This window comes from Rhipicephalus sanguineus, chromosome 6 (assembly GCF_013339695.2).
Source record: "Rhipicephalus sanguineus isolate Rsan-2018 chromosome 6, BIME_Rsan_1.4, whole genome shotgun sequence".
Classification (NCBI taxonomy): domain Eukaryota; kingdom Metazoa; phylum Arthropoda; class Arachnida; order Ixodida; family Ixodidae; genus Rhipicephalus; species Rhipicephalus sanguineus.
Genome location: NC_051181.1, coordinates 171,305,634 through 171,325,005, shown reverse-complemented (window position 1 = coordinate 171,325,005; position 19,372 = coordinate 171,305,634). Strand labels below are relative to the sequence as shown.

The following is a 19,372-nucleotide window of genomic DNA, read 5'->3' as shown; positions in this document are numbered from 1 at the left end:
CAGTGTCGTCCGCGAGCAAGCTCGCATAGGCGACACTGTCGTCCGCGTTTTCCGACGATCATTTTTATCATGTGCGCCTTGGCGACGCCTTCGGCAAATGTGAGCCACCGTGCTCCGTTGTCGATTCGTTTGCTTGTCGCATAAGGCATCATGCATCCGTCGGTGCGGAAACCCTACTCTTCGCTGTGCCGTTTATTGACCCCTTGGGCCTGGCGTGCATGGCGGAGAACAGGCGCACGACCCTACAACGGCGGCGCCTGCCTCGGAGCCGCTGTACACAACTGCGGCACGGCTCCAGGCAAAACGTTGCCTTCAATCTCGCGAGCAGAACCGATGTTTCGTGCGGCGCTTCGCGGTTGCTTGTGCGCTGGGAGAATCGCGCGCGCCGACAGCGCTTTGTGCATCTCCCTGGTCTTTCGCTGCCCGTGATTCTCGGTCGCGTCTTTCTCGCGCGCACGGGTATCGTGAATGACTTCCCAAGTGGTGGCTACAGGGTCGTCCCTTTCGGCGCCCTACAACCATTTGCAACCCTCGTAGTGGCTACCGCTGCCTTTAAGCACGGCACGCCACACGAGATTTCGCTCGCCGGAAGCTTGTCTGCTATGTCAATGGAGTGCCATTGGTGGAGGAAACGAACCCCATGGCGCTAGTCTGGCTTAAGCGCTTGCGCGAGCCCACGGGCCGCCTCGCGCGCAGGGCGTTGACATTGCAGCGGTACAACTTCGTTGTGCGCTACCGGAAAGGGAGTTCAAACGTCGTGGCTCACGCCTTGCCGCGTGCCCCCGTTTCGGTGTGATACTTGTGTTCGCCACTCCCGAGAGCAATTGCATCGAGTAGACTCCGGGGCCTCTGGCTCCAATGGGTCGAAAGGAGCGAACCCCGACGGCGAATTGACTTTTGAGTCGATCGCCTCGGGTGAGCACGTCACTTCAGCCGGTATCCTGTTAAGCAGAGAAGAGATACCAAAGGCACAGCAGTGCGATCCATTTTGGGCTCCCAGAGCCGTGCTCCCAAGGAGCGGGCGCGTATTGACAGTCTGGTATTACTGTCGGCGCCGTGTGCCGTTTACGCAGTCTGGTATTGCTGCGGGCACGATGGATTCGCATTTGTTTGTCGCCGGCGGAGTTCTCCTGCGCTCCACATCCCACCAGAGGAAGCTCCCCAGGAGTCTTTTAAGGTGGAGGTACCCCGCAGTCTAAGGAAAGTCACCCTCGGCTATTTCCACGACTCGCGGTTGGCCGGACATGCGAGTGGCCGTAAGACTTTCTAAAAGTTGTGCCGCTCTGCTACCTGGCCAGGCATTAAACGTGACGCTCTTCACTCCTCGTGTGACAATGCGTGCAGTCTCGTGCGGGCAAGACCCCCGGGCTCATGCAGCCGCCCTCAAACCCTTTCGTTGCCCGCGGCAGCAACTTGGGAGAGGGGGAGGCGGTCACCGAACCGCAGGAAAGCCGTGAGAAGGCTGGCTCCAAGCCACGCCACCGGTACAACCTGCGGAAACGCACCTAAGCAACCTTTCTCCCACTGACGGGTAGTTGGACTTTATTCCATACCATGACAGTGAATGGAGAATAACCGCTAAGGTGCGGCGGCACACGTATGGAAGTGGTAGAAGGCCCTCTTGGCCGAACAAACCCTCTGACGTGTTGTCCAAGCCATAACCTGGCAAGCGCCCCCTTTGTTGGGCAGCACTGTCAGGCAGGCACCCCTTCTCGGCAAGCCGGCTATGCCGGGGGTACTACTGTCCACTCCTGCGTCGCCCCGTCGTCTCCCTGCGCCTGGCTCTACCATGCCGCCAACCTGTTGCTGAACCTGTGGCCTGCTGTTCCCTGGTCCTTCCTGCGGGGGCCTGGTTCCTGCCTTCTGGCCTGCAGCCACCACCTCCACCCAGCCTTACCCACCTGGCAGCCGCGGCGGCTGGTCCGCCCACTCAAGCTTTGGTTCAGGCCCGAGCGCGGTCGCTCTGGCTTCCGTTTCCTGGCTGCCTGCTGTTCCTGTGTGGCCCCCGTCCCAGCAACTTTCGGCGGTTGGCTGCCGCACGCAAATGGCAGCCACGCCTCGTACGTTCCCGGCTGTCAACCTTTCCAGTCCGGCGAACTTCAAGCGGGCTGGCTGCCCGCCCTTGTGCAGTCTTGCCCCCGTTCCTCCTGGGCTGTGGACCTTCTTCCCGGCGGTGGGCTCTACCCGGTGGTGGACCTTGTGGTGGAACTTTTCGTGGGACGTTGGTTGTGACCATGGCCGACCTATGGACTTGTACCTTCGGGAAGACGACACCCCCCCTGTAGGACTTTGCCCCGTTGGCCAGCCCTCTTACGGCTGAGCTGACCTTGCCGCTTGGCCTCGGACAGCCTCTTTCACAGGCTGGCCTCGGTCTTTAGGAGGGGGGAATGTGGGAATCGAGCGCGCCCTCCCCTTTGGCACCTCGTTCCCCAGCTAGCGTGTGTTGGCCCCGCGCTGCTCGAGCGCCGGGAACCGCCGTTAATCGGCGGTATGGCGACCACGGCGGCAGCGCCAGGCCTCTTTGTCTGGTGCGAGCCATGCGTCGGCTTCCCGGCGCGCGGGCACGCGTCCGGGCATGACTCGACATGTTCACATGCTCACGCCACCAAGCTAGCTTACGTCACAGTGCAACGCCTGTCCTCATTGGCCGCCAGTGACAACCCCCTTCCCCCTTGAGCTCGCTTCTGTCTCGCGCGGGCTTGCCCGCGTAAGATGCTCCCAGGCTAGCATGAGAGGTTGAAGCGCTGCTCTAGCAGGCGGCTTCTCGTTCGTGTGCTCGACTGCTGCCTTTTGTGTGATAGTCGTAGCACCGCTGGCAAGCGTACTCGATCGGTCTTGCGGAGTTCCTTTTACGGCCTGCAAGCCCTCGACTGTCGTACTGTGCTGCATCTTGGGTTAATAAACCCGTGTTGTTTGTGGACCTCCTGCCTCGAGTGCCTTTTCTGCGCCGTGCCGGAGAATCGACGAACCCGGCCGTAGCGTCTTTGTTCGCTGCGGCAGTGGAGAACGTCGCGTCCCTTGCCGGTCGCCTCGTAGGGTAAGCTTTGTGCTAAACCTATCTCCACAACATATACGTATGAGACCCGGGCCATGGCTCAGGCCTGAGCCCGACCCGAGCCCAGCCCAGCCCAGCCCGGGCCCGATCCAACAACCCCTTCCCCGGCCGGGCCCGCGCCGGGCCCGGGCTTTCGGGCCGGCCCGAGCCCGTGCAGTGCTCTAGTTCAAAATATACAGTGTTCTAACGACATGAAGTGCCAGATGTGAAATACGTGGTTATTTGGAGAATTCCATTATACATAAGTTAGTTGTATAGAGGTTTAACTGCATTCCAAGGTGCTCAAGTTTCTAAAATACCCAAAGAAATTTGTCTGACTCAATTACTTTAGTTTTCAAGACACAAACCACTGCATCTTGTTAAAAGCCAGTAATAAACAAGCTCAGACATTTTTTGACACCCCCCAAACAAGCTCGCTAATTCATACAGAAGGCCGTGGCGATAAGATTTGGCGAATATCGCAGCGCTGCATGCAGTGCATACATTCCTTTCGAAAAGCAATTCCCATGCCCCTCTCCAGTGTCCTCTTGGCTCGCAAAGCAATTTAATCCATCCGCAAAGCAATTTAATGTTGCCCATGGGCAATGTTTGGCCCTCTGCATTACAAAACAGTGCCATGGCCCTGCAGTGATGCAGTTTTGGCCACGCAGTTGTAGCGCACGTTGCGTATTTGCTTACTTCACCAGTACCTCACACTTCTCTTCCTCACGAGCGATACAGTCGTTGACTGTGCGTTGATGATGTAATTGCTGATATTGTGGTACGCTCCTGCTGTGGATGTAGTCCTGATGACAGCCCACGCCTACGCCTCTGCGTGGCGGAAACGGTTTGTGAGGCCAAGAGAGAAACCGAAACCAGCCAAAATGGTTCTTTTATTCCCTCCATTATTATACCACCTATTCACAAAATTTTTGCAGCAGTAAAGTACACTGTCATCCCTTCATCGCAAATTTTGGATTGCGGGGTTTTTTACTGGCCCGTTAATGCCAGTGCAGTGATGCTACCGAGGACTTCTGATTTGGAGCAATTTTTGGAGCAGCAAAATTTCCGTTTTGGAGCACTCTGGAGCAGCAAAATTTTCATCTTGGAGCACTTTGGAGCAGATAATTTTGCATCTGGGAGCACTTTAGAGCAGCGAATTTTATATCCTGGAGTGCAATACAGAAGCATATTGCATTAACATTCAAGCACCTGAGTATTATTATGGGGCTCTTATGAAGGCTAGAAATATTTCGATTCATTGCAAATCTCATGGAAAAAATCATCTCAGGAGCATAGGCGTGCGCACAGGGGGGGGGGGCAAGGGGGGCGCCCCCCCCTAGTCACCTAAGAGGGGGGGGGGGCGCAAAATCTGCCCCGTACATTGACCCTTGCGATAGCAATTATATGGACACTCTCGGCGGATTTTTGCCGTCGCCGTTGCCGTAATTTTCCGTATAAAGTCCAAATTAATAACATCACCACGCGCATTCTAGCCGCGGGTAAAAGCTCGCGAGCGCTGGCGACGAACGCGGCTGAAGCGGAGATTAAACTAGCCGGCCGTCTGTCTCCGCCGCACGGACAACGCATGAAATAACATCTTCCCGCATGCGGGCCTGCCGCCGATTGCTCATCAAACAGAGAGGAAACGCCCCGCCCGTCTTTCGTAGGGAGCGGAAGGGGGGGGGGGGACCGCATCGTTCGAAGGGCGCAGTCGCTTGCGCTATCTCGAGGCATCAGGAGACGGCTCGTAAACTTGCTGTGCTCTCAACGCTTATACTTCGCGTTTAGAAAACTCAGGGCAAGAAAACGCTTCGGTTCCTGGAGGGGCCATATTCCCTTAAACCAGCGTTTTGTTGAGTTACGCGAGATCGGATCCAAAAGAGTTAGCTGCTAGTCTTACTTCGTTTCACAATACAATTTTTTGGTATCGCATTCATTGCTTCGCTCTTAAGCGAAACTTAGTTTTTTTAAACTGTTAGCTAATGACCAACGAAAGCGAGGGGCGGACGTGTAACATGGCGTAGCCGCTTCACTGTGGGCCGTCAGCGACGGGCCCGCTACTGACAGCTGCGCATTTGCGGCTGCTCCGACCAGAAGATATGATTTTACTAATGAGATGACATTTTTAAAAAAGCAAGCAAAAAAATCGAATTGGAACCCTAGCACGTGAGCTCGAAAGGGCAGGGCCTTTTAGGGGGTATTTACCGCAGAGTGATTACAAACTCGGACGTGCTGGCGGAAGGAATTACGAAAAAGCACTTCTGGATAAAGATCCATGGATAATATCTGAGGAAAACTGTCAACGCGTTTCCACCGTTCGCGTGCTCTTCCATAAACGCGAAGCAAGGAAAATTCGATATTGTCCCATATATCTACTGCGAGCGATCCCAGATTTCATTCCGCGATGTCCGGAAACAGAAGTTACAGACATTTTAGCGGCACTCATGTAGTTATTACTGAACATTGCTTTCCTTACGTGCCGTGCGACGCTTGAAACGAGCTATCAGCAGCATTTCTGGAACAGACGACGTCTGCCGATGAATCGCCGTCGCACTTTCTCGCTACCGATTGGCCTACGTCACGAGCATCTGCGGAGAGCGCGTGTTGCTGTCGAGCCGACTTGCAGAACAGAAGCTGCGTCGGCACCGTGCATGGCATCGTGGCTTACTCGGAACGCACGCGCGAGCGCTATTTATTCAGCGGAATAATTCTTGGTCCATGACTGCGACTTTATTGGCAGCCCCAAGATCGAGCTGCACATGTTCTGACGCGCCGGCGGTGCGATTGCCGGTGATAGACGCCCCCAAACCCGAGACTTTGGCGCAGTTTGGCGCAAATTTCGTCGATATTATCAGGATGGCGCAGTAAATACAATTTGGCGCACTTTGGCGCAGTTGGCGCAGGAGTGGAATCACTGCCAGTGACATAAGGGAGGGAGTGCGTGCTTGAAAACTACAACGAAGCTTAAAATTCATGGCAATCAGCGACACATTCTGTTTTATATCTGATCCATGTCAGATATGTCTTGACCGGTGACATTCTACAATGTACCGCGACATGGATCAATAACTGTTGGTCACAGGCCCATATCTGAAGACAGCCGATTAGTATGCTGATTTGGCTTTGCGTGATTACTGGTTTGTGTGCTAGTCCACTGGCTATGTCTCTTCCCAGTTTTTGAAATGAGGTGATAATCCTTGGCAGATGTGTTTAACCTCAAGGGCACTTAGCACAACCTCCATATCACAAAACTTCTACTACAGTTCTACTATTCGTCCATTTTCAGCCACCTGCTCAGGGGTGCTGGTGTTAAGGGCTATCTGCACCGATCCATGTTTCAACTGGTTCCACTTCAACTGGTTTAAGGAACACATTTCCAGTTGGTAACTGGGACCAGTTGGGAATGCATTCCCAGTTGGCGACTGGGACCACTTGGGAATACATTCCCAGTTGGCGACTGGTACCAATTGGGAATGCATTCCCAGTTGGAAATGCTTTCCCAGTTGTGAACAGGTCCCATTCCCCGTTGGTGCCCAAATGGGCATGCTTGTACTCCAGCTAGCTCAAACAATCTTCAACGTGCAAATAATGTTCATTCTGAGCACATCAAACACTCCAATGAAACACTTGACACTCCATGTTAAGTGTAGAAGATGATCATGATTTATTGCTATTACACAAAAAATTACACAGCTCTAGGCATTCCCTGCTGTGGCTGGTTTGGACCAGCACTGTGGTTGCACATTCAGTGCAAAGATATCCTCCGCTCGGCTTTCATGCAGTGCTGTATTTTCTCAACCAATATACTGGTGAAGTTTCGGGCTGCGCAGCTGATGAATCTGTGCCATTCACCCGTGACCAATGAAACAGCGTTGCTGCAAAATAAGAGGTAACATGTTTCATGCATGTCTCAGAACAGTCATATAAATTTATAGATATACACAGCAGACCTGCCTTCTAACAATTCACAGGACAAACAGTGTCTACAGAGATCATGCGCTGCATCTATTCCGAATTTTTAGAAGTCGAGTTTATATATCAGCAGCAAAAAATAATAAAAGCACCATTATTTTCACTCGAATTCATATGCCTACACATGCAACAGGTTCAGGAATATTCATTTAGAGTGCAAATACGGGCGCTTAGCGCTTTCTTTGAAAGTCGCGGACAGAGTTACCAGTACACTTCATAGTTATTTAGCACGCCGTTCAAAGCACAAGTATTGCACGGCACTCGTTTTCTGTGATGCTCCCAAACAAATGGCAGCAAGTTTGCGAGCACTCCGCACAAACCCATAAACAAACTTAGCTAGAGCATAATAGAACTTTTTGTTGGGCTAGTTGGTACATGCTTACTGAAAAAACCAAAAAGACGCGTACCATCAAGGAAAAAAGTAAGGACAGGACAGAAAGGGCGTCACTCGCAACTAACTTTATTCCCAGAACATCAGCGTCATATATAACCACAGCGACCCTGCGCGCGCACATCGCCTCACAAGCTCGTCAAAAACCCGCGATAACAAGATTAACTAATCGAAAAATGAATCGATGAAACTAAATTCACCCCCACGCAGAGCAACAGATGTGTCACTAACACAGCATTCTTTCTTCTTTCTAATATAGTATGCTTCCATAATTTCACGCGCTAAGACATCGTTACTCTTTCCAAGAACGGAAACACTGGCAAACCCAGGCTCACACTTGCAGGAACCACAATGCACAGGCAAATGTGCTGAAAGTTTATTTTTCACCGAAAGTTCGTGCTCCCTCATCCTGTCGTTTATGCACCGGCCTGTTTGGCCGATATATACCCTACCGCAACTAAGCGGGATCTCGTACACCACGCCAACCGAGCAGGCGACAAAAGGCCTTGCGTGCCTCTTCCCACACGGGGAGGGCCTCGGTGCAGAAGAAATGCGTGGGCACAGGCTAGCCAACTTGCGGGGCGCCGAGAACACCAAGGGTACCTTGTACCTGTTGGCCACATTCTTAAGGTTGTGCCTCGCATTCGAAACTTGTCAAGAGGGCCGTTGCTTCCATGTGCCTGGAAGGAGCGCTGGTGAAATCTTGTCCTCATCTAATGCAGGAAAGTTTCAATAATCAGGTCACGAGGCTGTATTCAGCCGGCTACCCTGGTTCTGTCGTTGTTGCAGTCTCGGAAACCCTCCTTCAGAAACTGAAGGGATCGAGAAGAAATAGGCAGCCGATGGAAAAAAGGCCCATGGTTATGCCATATGTGCACAAGGTTGCTCACAACCTTAAGAATGTGGCCAACAGGTACAAGGTACCCTTGGTGTTCTCGGCGCCCCGCAAGTTGGCTAGCCTGTGCCCACGCATTTCTTCTGCACCGAGGCCCTCCCCGTGTGGGAAGAGGCACGCAAGGCCTTTTGTCGCCTGCTCGGTTGGCGTGGTGTACGAGATCCCGCTTAGTTGCGGTAGGGTATATATCGGCCAAACAGGCCGGTGCATAAACGACAGGATGAGGGAGCACGAACTTTCGGTGAAAAATAAACTTTCAGCACATTTGCCTGTGCATTGTGGTTCCTGCAAGTGTGAGCCTGGGTTTGCCAGTGTTTCCGTTCTTGGAAAGAGTAACGATGTCTTAGCGCGTGAAATTATGGAAGCATACTATATTAGAAAGAAGAAAGAATGCTGTGTTAGTGACACATCTGTTGCTCTGCGTGGGGGTGAATTTAGTTTCATCGATTCATTTTTCGATTAGTTAATCTTGTTATCGCGGGTTTTTGACGAGCTTGTGAGGCGATGTGCGCGCGCAGGGTCGCTGTGGTTATATATGACGCTGATGTTCTGGGAATAAAGTTAGTTGCGAGTGACGCCCTTTCTGTCCTGTCCTTACTTTTTTCCTTGATGGTACGCGTCTTTTTGGTTTTTTCAGTTAGCTAGAGCAGTATAGAAAGCATTTGTTTACAACGTTCCATCGTCTCAACACTCAAAGCACTCTGCCTGCATTATATCTACATCTTCTCTAGGATACTGAACAACTAGCACTCGAAGCATAAATGGTATAATTACCTTCAAACGGCTGCATCGCTGACAATTTGCAGGCAGCATTCCGCACACAATGGGTCCATATATCCGTCTTGTCACAGGCGTAAACACTTGTCCGGCGTTCGCCTGAAGTCAAAGTCTTCCAGAGATGAAGCTGCCGAACACTAATTCGACAAAGTCTAATTTACGCACGCCATGACTGCACGTTCCTTTTGAAAAACAGCACAACTAAGCAGCGCGACTGGCGCGACCACGGACCACCGAGCGCTCGGTAGCTAGCCCTCGTCCCATGTGGTGTACGAAACTAGCATCGCTGTTTTTCTAAATTTTATGTCTTTGTTATCCAGTTTCTTTCTTCCATTAAATATTGCCGGCACGAAATAATTCATTTCAGTTTATTTTATATGTAACCTTTATGATTGATTACTTTACTGCTTCGTTCAATGTTTGAGCCTATGAGATACGGGACTAATGTGACGGCAGTCGATGTAGAGAGGCTGCATTTGTGCAACGGTTTGTGGGTTTGTGTCGGCAGGACGTCGGCAGTCTCAGCTGTGGTAGCTCTCGGCACTGGCACTACTCCATTTTTCGTTCTCGTACGGAAGTAACCGCTGTGCTGCACACAAGACTATTAAGCATGGCATGCTCCCAGCGAGACGACGGCAATATTAACACCCCAACGTCAATTGGGCCCGCCTCGGTTGCGCGTATTGTCACCCTGATGGACGTAAAAAGATTGACAACAGCTTTTTAATGTTAGTTGAATGTACTGATGCTAAAACAAGCGTACGCTTGTGTGCACTATGTAGCGCATTTGCGCAACGGTCATAATCCACGATAATATGATTTTAAAAAATACATCTATATCAGGTGAGGTAAGACTGTATATATTAACGTAATATGGGATTTAAACAACACGAAGAGGATGACGTCTAAACAAGAAAAGATAATTCATTCGCAAACCATGAGATGCTATTTTCTTATTCTCTCATTGTCCTAGGAATATTACTAGGCCAGTGATGGTACCCTTCTGCGAATAGGACACAAAAAGCTCTTAGATAAAACCCATTCGCTCAAGTGCAGCAATGCTGCGTATGCGTTCGAGTTCAATTATCTTCTTTCACTTTGAAGAACCGTACAACCAGGACAACTGGTCGCACTTCCAGTTAGGGCGCAACTGGGACCACTTGCTTCCAATTTAACTGGTTATGGTTTCCAACTGGGATCAGCTTCTTCCAGTTCAACTGGTCATGGTTCCCGTTGGTGGCCAGTTGAGCTGTAACTGGAACCAGCTGCTAACTGGGACCAGTTGCAACTGGAATCAACTGGGACCAGTTGAGTTGTAACTGGGACCAGCTGCTAACTGGGACCAGTTGCAAGTGGAATCAACTGGGACCAGTTGTTTCCCAACTGCAACCATTTGATCCCAGTTGAAACCAGTTGGATTCCCAGTTACTCATTTTCACCTGGGAAGGTATGCTGACTGTCGTTATCAGACACCCTCGTGCATAGCAACTCAAATAACCGAATAACTGGGTTAATTGCAAAATTGGTTTAATATTACGGCACTAGAGAGATCCTTCTAAAATGCTCTTCATGCTCATGTTTCAAGCACAGAACCAACTGTGAAAACAAATACCAGGCTTAGCTGAGAAGAACAGCTTAAGGGAGTTGCTGGGTAAAGGAATACACAAATGCAAAGAAACAGACCTGCAGGATGCGGATAGCTTGGTCAAGCACTGACTTTAGGTCGGTGATGTAGTCTGAGCTTGGCAGCTGCAAGCGTGAGAAATGGGCCTGGAACAGCAGATGCGCCTTGGTGTGTGGGCTGTCCAGGGAGTCTACCAGTATGGGGCACACCTTGGCAAGATCGCTGAAAAGCCGAGACAAAATTCAGCCAAAGTGTTGCACTGCCATACAGCACCGCAGCAAAACAAAGGTTTCTTTTGTAAGCAGCCACAAACAAATGTTGAAATTAGCCACAGTGCCTCAAATACAGGTAAGCCTCGATATAATGCACTTCAATATAACGACATGCTTGATAAAACAAAGTAAATTTAACTTTTTATGACTTGAAGTACACTGAACACCATGCAGTATTTATGAACCTTAATATAACGACATCCAAGTAAGGCAGAAGTTCAGGAGAAGATGGAAGCTTGAAGGAATGAGAAATTCTCAAGGTGTTGCTGGAGCCAATGTTCTGACATGTCTTCTTCAAGGCTGCAACTTCTTGCCTTAGCATGTGTATGCTTTGTGCCCTCTCTCACAACCAAACCAAAAAGGGGAGGGCCTGTGCAACAACGGGGGTGGGAGAGAAAGAAGGGCCGGAGCGTATGCTTCGTGTATGCATGTGTATGCTTCGTGCCCTCTCTCACAACCAAACTAGAAAAGGGGAGGGCCTGTGCAACAACGGGGGTGGGGGAGAAAGAAGGGCCGGAGCGTATGCTTCGTGTATGCATGTGTATGCTTCGTGCCCTCTCTCACAACCAAACCAGAAAAGGGGAGGGCCTGTGCAACAACGGGGGTGGGGGAGAAAGAAGGGCCGGAGCGTATGCTTCGTGCCGTCTATCACAACCAAACCAGAAAAGCAGAGGGCCTGTGCAACAACGGGGGTGGGGAAGAAAGAAGGGCCGGAGCGTATGCTTCGTGTATGCATGTGTATGCTTCGTGCCCTCTCTCACAACCAAACCAGAAGAGTAGAGCCTGTGACAACGAGGGTGGGGGAGAAAGAAGGGCCGGAGTGTATGCTTCGTGCCCTCTCTCACAACCAAACCAGAAAAGGGGAGGGCCTGTGCAACAACGGGGGTGGGGGAGAAAGAAGGGCCGGAGCGTATGCTTCGTATATGCATGTGTATGCTTCGTGCCCTCTCTCACAACCAAACCAGAAAAGGGGAGGGCCTGTGCAACAACGGGGGTGGGGGAGAAAGAAGGGCCGGAGCGTATGCTTCGTGCCCTCTCTCACAACTAAACCAGAAGAGGGCCTGTGCAACAACGGGGGTGAGGGATAAAGGAGGGCCGGAGCGTATGCTTCGTGTATGCGTGTGTATGCTTCGTGCCCTCTCTCACAACCAAACCAGAAAAGGGGAGGGCCTGTGCAACAACGGGGGTGGGGGAGAAAGAAGGGCCGGAGCGTATGCTTCGTGCCCTCTCTCACAACCAAACCAGAAAAGAAGAGGGCCTGTGCAACAACGGGGGTGGGGGAGAAAGAAGGGCCGGAGCGTATGCTTCGTGATGCATGTGTATGCTTTGTGCCCTCTCTCACAACCAAACCAGAAAAGGGGAGGGCCTGTCAACAACGGGGGTGGGGGAGAAAGAAGGGCCGGAGCGTATGCTTCGTGCCCTCTCTCACAACCAAACCAGAAAAGAAGAGGGCCTGTGCAACAACGGGGCTGGGGGAGAAAGAAGGGCCGGAGCGTATGCTTCGTGCCCTCTCTCACAACCAAACCAGAAAAGAAGAGGGCCTGTACAACAACGGGGGTGGGGGAGAAAGAAGGGCCGGAGCGTATGCTTCGTGTATGCATGTGTATGCTTTGTGCCCTCTCTCACAACCAAACCAGAAAAGAGTACAGCCTGTGACAACGGGGGTGGGGGAGAAAGAAGGGCCGGAGTGTATGCTTCGTGCCCTCTCACAACCAAACCAGAAAAGAAGAGGGCCTGTGCAACAACGGGGTTGCGGGAGAAAGAAGGGCCGGAGCGTATGCTTCGTGTATGCATGTGTAGCTTCGTGCCCTCTCTCACAACCAAACCAGAAAAGAGTAGAGCCTGTGACAACGGGGGTGGGGGAGAAAGAAGGGCCGGAGTGTATGCTTCATGCCCTCTCTCACAACCAAACCAGAAAAGGGGAGGGCCTGTGCAACAACGGGGGTGGGGGAGAAAGAAGGGCCGGAGCGTATGCTTCGTGTCCTCTCTCACAACCAAACCAGAAAAGGGAGGGCCTGTGCAACAACGGGGGTGGGGGAGAAAGGGCGGGAGCGTATGCTTCGTGCCCTATCTCACAACCAAACCAGAAAAGAAGAGGGCCTGTGCAACAACGAGGGTGGGGCAGAAAGAAGGGCCGGAGCGTATGCTTCGTGTATGCATGTGTATGCTTTGTGCCCTCACTCACAACCAAACCAGAAAAGAGTAGAGCCTGTGACAACGGGGGTGGGGGAGAAAGAAGGGCCGGAGTGTATGCTTCGTGCCCTCTCTCACAACCAAACCAAAAAAGAAGAGGGCCTGTGCAACAACGGGGTTGGGGGAGAAAGAAGGGCCGGAGCGTATGCTTGGTGTATGCATGTGTATGCTTCGTGCCCTCTCTCACAACCAAACCAGAAAAGGGGAGGGCCTGTGCAACAACGGGGGCGGGGGAGAAAGAAGGGCCGGAGCGTATGCTTCGTGCCCTCTCTCACAACCAAAGCAGAAAAGAAGAGGGCCTGTGCAACAACGGGGGTGGGGGAGAAAGAAGGGCCGGAGCGTATGCTTCGTGCCCTCTCACAACCAAACAAGAAAAGAGTAGAGCCTGTGACAACGGGGGTGGGGGAGAAAGAAGGGCAGGAGTGTATGCTTCGTGCCCTCTCACAACCAAACCAGAAAAGGGGAGGGCCTGTGCAACAACGGGGGTGGGGGAGAAAGAAGGGCCGGAGCGTATGCTTCGTGCCGACTCTCACAACCAAACCAGAAAAGGGGAGGGCCTGTGCAACAACGGGGGTGGGGGAGAAAGAAGTGCCGGAGCGTATGCTTCGAGTATGCATGTGTATGCTTCGTGCCCTCTCTCACAACCAAACCAGAAAAGGGGAGGGCCCGTGCAACAACGGGGGTGGGGCAGAAAGAAGGGCCGGAGCGTATGCTTCGTGTATGCATGTGTATGCTTCGTGCCCTCTCTCACAACCAAACCAGAAAAGAGTAGAGCCTGTGACAACGGAGGTGGGGGAGAAAGAAGGGCCGGAGTGTATGCTTCGTGCCCTCTCTCACAACCAAACCAGAAAAGGGGAGGGCCTGTGCAACAACGGGGGTGGGGGAGAAAGAAGGGCCGGAGCGTATGCTTCGTGCCGACTCTCACAACCAAACCAGAAAAGGGGAGGGCCTGTGCAACAACGGGGGTGGGGGAGAAAGAAGGGCCGGAGCGTATGCTTCGAGTATGCATGTGTATGCTTCGTGCCCTCTCTCACAACCAAACCAGAAAAGGGGAGGGCCAGTGCAACAACGGGGGTGGGGGAGAAAGAAGGGCCGGAGCGTATGCTTCGTGTATGCATGTGTATGCTTCGTGCCCTCTCTCACAAAAAAACCAGAAAAGAGTAGAGCCTGTGACAACGGGGGTGGGGGAGAAAGAAGGGCCGGAGTGTATGCTTCGTGCCCTCTCTCACAACCAAACCAGAAAAGGGGAGGGCCTGTGCAACAACGGGGGTGGGGGAGAAAGAAGGGCCGGAGCGTATGCTTCGTGCCCTCTCTCACAACCAAACCAGAAAAGAAGAGGGCCTGTGCAACAACGGGGGTGAGGGAGAAAGAAGGGCCGGAGCGTATGCTTCGTGTATGCGTGTGTATGCTTCGTGCCCTCTCTCACAACCAAACCAGAAAAGGGGAGGGCCTGTGCAACAGCGGGGGTGGGGGAGAAAGAAGGGCCGGAGCGTATGCTTCGTGCCCTCTCTCACAACCAAACCAGAAAAGAAGAGGGCCTGTGCAACAACGGGGGTGGGGGAGAAAGAAGGGCCGGAGCGTATGCTTTGCGCCCTCTCTCACAACCAAACCAGAAAAGAGTAGAGCCTGTGACAACGGGGGTGGGGGAGAAAGAAGGGCCAGAGTGTATGCTTCGTGCCCTCTCTCACAACCAAACCAGAAAAGAAGAGGGCCTGTGCAAAAATTACACCATCTCCCGCTAAAGGGGACCATGAGGCGATGCGAAGCCGGAGGACTTGCACGATCGCGTTTCGTTGGCGTTCGTTGGGCATGCTACCGACCTCGCGTCGTGGAACGCGAAGAGGGACGCTACGCGCGTCGTATCTTCCATCTAGCCCGGCCGTTAATTCTCACAGGGCGAGCAGGGAACGCGGTCGACAGGCGGGCGAGAGGGGTCAGCGTAGGAGAGGAGGGAGAAGGGGAGGGGACGCGCATGCGCTCGAGCTCATCGCGGCGTTGCGCAGGAGAGAATTTCGGTATGTCTAGCCCTCGTTTCAGTGGAAGAGTGGAAAGGGGAGGGTAGAGGGGTATGGGAGAGGGAAGTGGAGAGGGGAGGGGGAGAGGGAATGTGGAGAGGGGAAGGGGAGAGGGAAAGGGGAGAGGGCGAGTGGAGAGGAGGTGTGTGGAGAGGGTATGCGCATGCGCAGTAAGGGTGTCACGCCGCACACCACCACCACCACCACCACCACCGGATTGAGCTCCGCCTTAAGATACTTCGCATCTAAAACGGGGGTGGGGGAGAAAGAAGGGCCGGAGCGTATGCTTCGTGTATGCATGTGTATGCTTTGTGCCCTCTCTCACAACCAAACCAGAAAAGAGTAGAGCCTGTGACAACAGGGGTGGGGGAGAAAGAAGGGCCGGAGTGTATGCTTCGTGCCCTCTCTCACAACCAAACCAGAAAAGAAGAGGGCCTGTGCAACAACGGGGGTGAGGGAGAAAGAAGGGCCGGAGCGTATGCTTCGTGTATGCTTCGTGCCCTCTCTCACAACCAAACCCGAAAAGGGGAGGGCCTGTGCAACAACGGGGGTGGGGAGAAAGAAGGGCCGGAGCGTATGCTTCGAGTATGCATGTGTATGCTTCGTGCCCTCTCTCACAACCAAACCAGAAAAGGGGAGGGCCTGTGCAACAACGGGGGTGGGGCAGAAAGAAGGGCCGGAGCGTATGCTTCGTGTATGCATGTGTATGCTTCGTGCCCTCTCTCACAACCAAACCAGAAAAGAGTAGAGCCTGTGACAACGGAGGTGGGGTAGAAAGAAGGGCCGGAGCGTATGCTTCGTGTATGCATGTGTATGCTTTGTGCCCTCTCTCACAACCAAACCAGAAAGGAGTAGAGCCTGTGACAACAGGGGTGAGGGAGAAAGAAGGGCCGGAGCGTATGCTTCGTGTATGCTTCGTGCCCTCTCTCACAACCAAACCCGAAAAGGGGAGGGCCTGTGCAACAACGGGGGTGGGGGAGAAAGAAGGGCCGGAGCGTATGCTTCGAGTATGCATGTGTATGCTTCGTGCCCTCTCTCACAACCAAACCAGAAAAGGGGAGGGCCCTGTGCAACAACGGGGGTGGGGCAGAAAGAAGGGCCGGAGCGTATGCTTCGTGTATGCATGTGTATGCTTCGTGCCCTCTCTCACAACCAAACCAGAAAAGAGTAGAGCCTGTGACAACGGAGGTGGGGGAGAAAGAAGGGCCGGAGTGTATGCTTCGTGCCCTCGGTACTGCATTTTGGGGGGGTCACGCATGTTAACAACAACCCGAAAGGGGCTTATGACGGCGGCCAGGGGGCCTTCGTTGAGGACAGTTTTAGTGTCGGGGATCCCCAGACGATCGCGTACGCACGCTCCTCTTCGGCACTTGTAAGGCTGGAGGTACAAACGAATGCAAGAGCGTGCGTGCATAAGCCGTTTGGGGTCCCCGATACTGAAATTATCTACATTTTGTAGCTTTTTGGAATTCTTGGCTAGTCGACAGCAATGTAGCCCAAAAATAGCCACATAGCCAAAGAGAAAAATTCGACGCCAACTCGAACAAAAAGTAGCCCAATTTGGCTATTAATAGCGCAATTTGGTAACACTGAGCGTTGGTTGCGTCGCTATAGGTTGTATTCACGTGACGTCAGGTTGGCGGAAGCGATAGCGGAAAGTGCGCCGGCTGTGCTGGCAACCGTGTGACCGCCATTTTCAAGGCCGTCCGTCCCGACCGGTGCATTCACCGTCCGCTGCCTACAAGCTGTATTTGCTCCACATTCCTCTTGTTTTAATTTATTTGGCTCAAAAAGTATTGCATTTACCGGTTGTGAAGCTGCTGCAGCCATGGGCGATGAGCACTCGTCTCGCTTGAGCGTGTACGCCGAGAAATTGGACGCCGATGCGATACAGCGATACACGGACAAAGTGGCTCTCAGCGGTGGCGTTGACCCACTCATTCTGACCAGCTGTTCTGACGAGCAAGGAATTAAGCCTCATTCGAGATTGCACTGGTACCGAAGGTGGAACTTTCAGACATCAAGGAGTACTTGGTGCACGCTACCAGTTTTGTGACGCATGAACAACTGAAAGCCAAGAAATCTTTGGAAGAGTGGGTTTGTCCAGGAACCCTCGCTGAAAAGTTACGGCGACTGCGTCGTTGTGCGCGCAAAGGTAAGATAATCTTTAGCGTTGAACTTAAATTTCAGCTGTAAGCGCGAAGGGTGAGCGTACCAAACAATTTGATGGCAGTGCGATTCTCTACGAACCTGGTTGAAGAAGCGGTGTTAACAGCGCTTGCGAAGTAATGCATGTAAAAGCACCGCTACGCGGGGTACTTTCGATTGCAGTCGAGTGCGAACGAGACTTAAATTTCGACATGATTGACTCACCTACAGCTTTGATCGATCGCGATGAAAATGTATCTCTAGGGCGTTATATTATTTAACGAGACCAAGGTTGCAAGTCACCTGTGTTTTGATGCAAGTGTATAAAACTCGCAGCCAGAAGTCCACTTTAGCGAGAAAAACAAAAGCGTGTGCGTCTCATTTTAGCTCGCAATGTACCGCGCATGTGTAAATATGGACAGTCTAACGTTGAGTACTTTACTGTGTCATGCTTTTCGAGTGCAGTGCGGCAGAATCTGAATGCATTTACTGTGTCAACGCGATTTTTTTTTCGTGTTTCGTTCGCGGGTTTCCTCCTTTTTTATACACAGCTGTCAGAATACGAACTCAACTGAGTTTCTATTCGCAGGTAAACCACTCTCAGGCGCTTACCACACAGCCTTTGGAGCGCGGCGAAGGCGGTTGAAACATTCGTCACGACGCTTCGCCGAGACCTCCAGAGCATGGCTACATTGACCGCGAATAACGTTCGGCAACGAATAAAATTTAACCGTTCTTGCGTTCTCACGCGTGTCACTCTCCGATTTTGTGCGATTGCTGCACCCAAATACGGCGCAGTTAATTGTGATTTTGGGTGGCGGGCGCAAAAAACGGCTTAACTCGCGTATCGCGCAGAGGCACACATGGGGGGGGGGGGGGGGGGCACGGCCTCAGATATGGCGGCACAGAACACCCGGAAGCAGTGCCTTCCCGGCATGCCGTGCGGGTATGCTGCGGGAGAACAGGGTTCTCGGGGGCACGGCCGCCTGGATTGGGGCGCGCGGCGGTGTTGCTCCGGCCGTCCCATTCGGCGCGCGCCCCTTTGAAAAAATGTAAATGAGGTAGTGCCGCCGCGCACCGCGACGCGGCGCTCTTCTCCTACCCACTTGCGGATGATGCCGCGCTGGCCGCGCCGTAGACAGCCGCAGACGTGCTTGGATAAATGCACATTGGACATCGTGCACATGGTGACTGGAATAAAAATACGCTGTTATGTATTCTTCGTCGGGCTTTACACAGTGAGTGTTGTTCTCTGTAGCATATTACGATCGAGATAGAGCCGAGCAGCGTGCTTAGGCGACTTCGTGTGGCGCGACGCGTTCATATGCCATGAGACATGTATTGTGCCGAGTACGTGATTTGCCGTGCTTCTCATTTGTTTTGGCGCTCGTTTCTCCCACGGTCGCCTGGATCGGCGCGCGCCATGCCTCTTTTTAAAGGAAATGCATTTCGTCGTCTTCGACGCTCCATAACTATGTTCTGCGGTCGAGCGCTGTCTTAAGAGCATCACGTTGCTGGAAGACTAAATTGCGGTAATGATTATACTGTAGTGTCGTTTTCACCTTGCCGATGATAGGCAACATTTTGTTGTGGGCACGTCTCTTTGCATTCCGAAGTTCCCACGATACGACGGTGATATGAATGCGACGTTCTTATTTAAGCGCAGGCGGCATGTAGGCGAATTTGAACGTGAAAGCGATGAGCGACGCTTGTCGCCTGCGAATTAGTTAGGGTCGGTCGCGCAATGGCCACTTTCTCTCGTTTTGGTATCGCTTGTCGTTTTAACGCGACAGCATGAAAGAGCCCGTTTCGCTGTAATTCCGGTGTCGGCGGTGTGTGTGTGTGTGTGTGTGTGTGTGTGTGTGTGTGTGTGTGTGTGTGTGTGTGTGCGCGCAGATATCGCTGTCGCGTTTAACTCTTAAAGGCCAAGCTTAAGGGTCCCCCAATTTCCGCCTCCATTATTGCGTGCATGCCGTTTGCCCTTTAACATAGGCGTGCGCAGGGGGGGGGGCAAAGGGGGCGAGAAGGGGGGGCGCAAAGTCAGCCCT

General features: G+C 52.6%; 1 protein-coding gene across 1 annotated transcript in view; it reads right to left on the bottom strand.

Moving 5' to 3' along the window:
• Positions 1–19,372, bottom strand: part of LOC119397040 (activating signal cointegrator 1 complex subunit 3) — a 623,467-nt gene that overhangs the window by 84,813 nt on the left and 519,282 nt on the right. Inside the window, exon 33 of the mRNA XM_037664465.2 lies at positions 10,756–10,918. Within this exon, the coding sequence (XP_037520393.1) occupies positions 10,756–10,918 (163 nt within the window). The remainder of the gene's footprint in view (positions 1–10,755; positions 10,919–19,372) is intronic.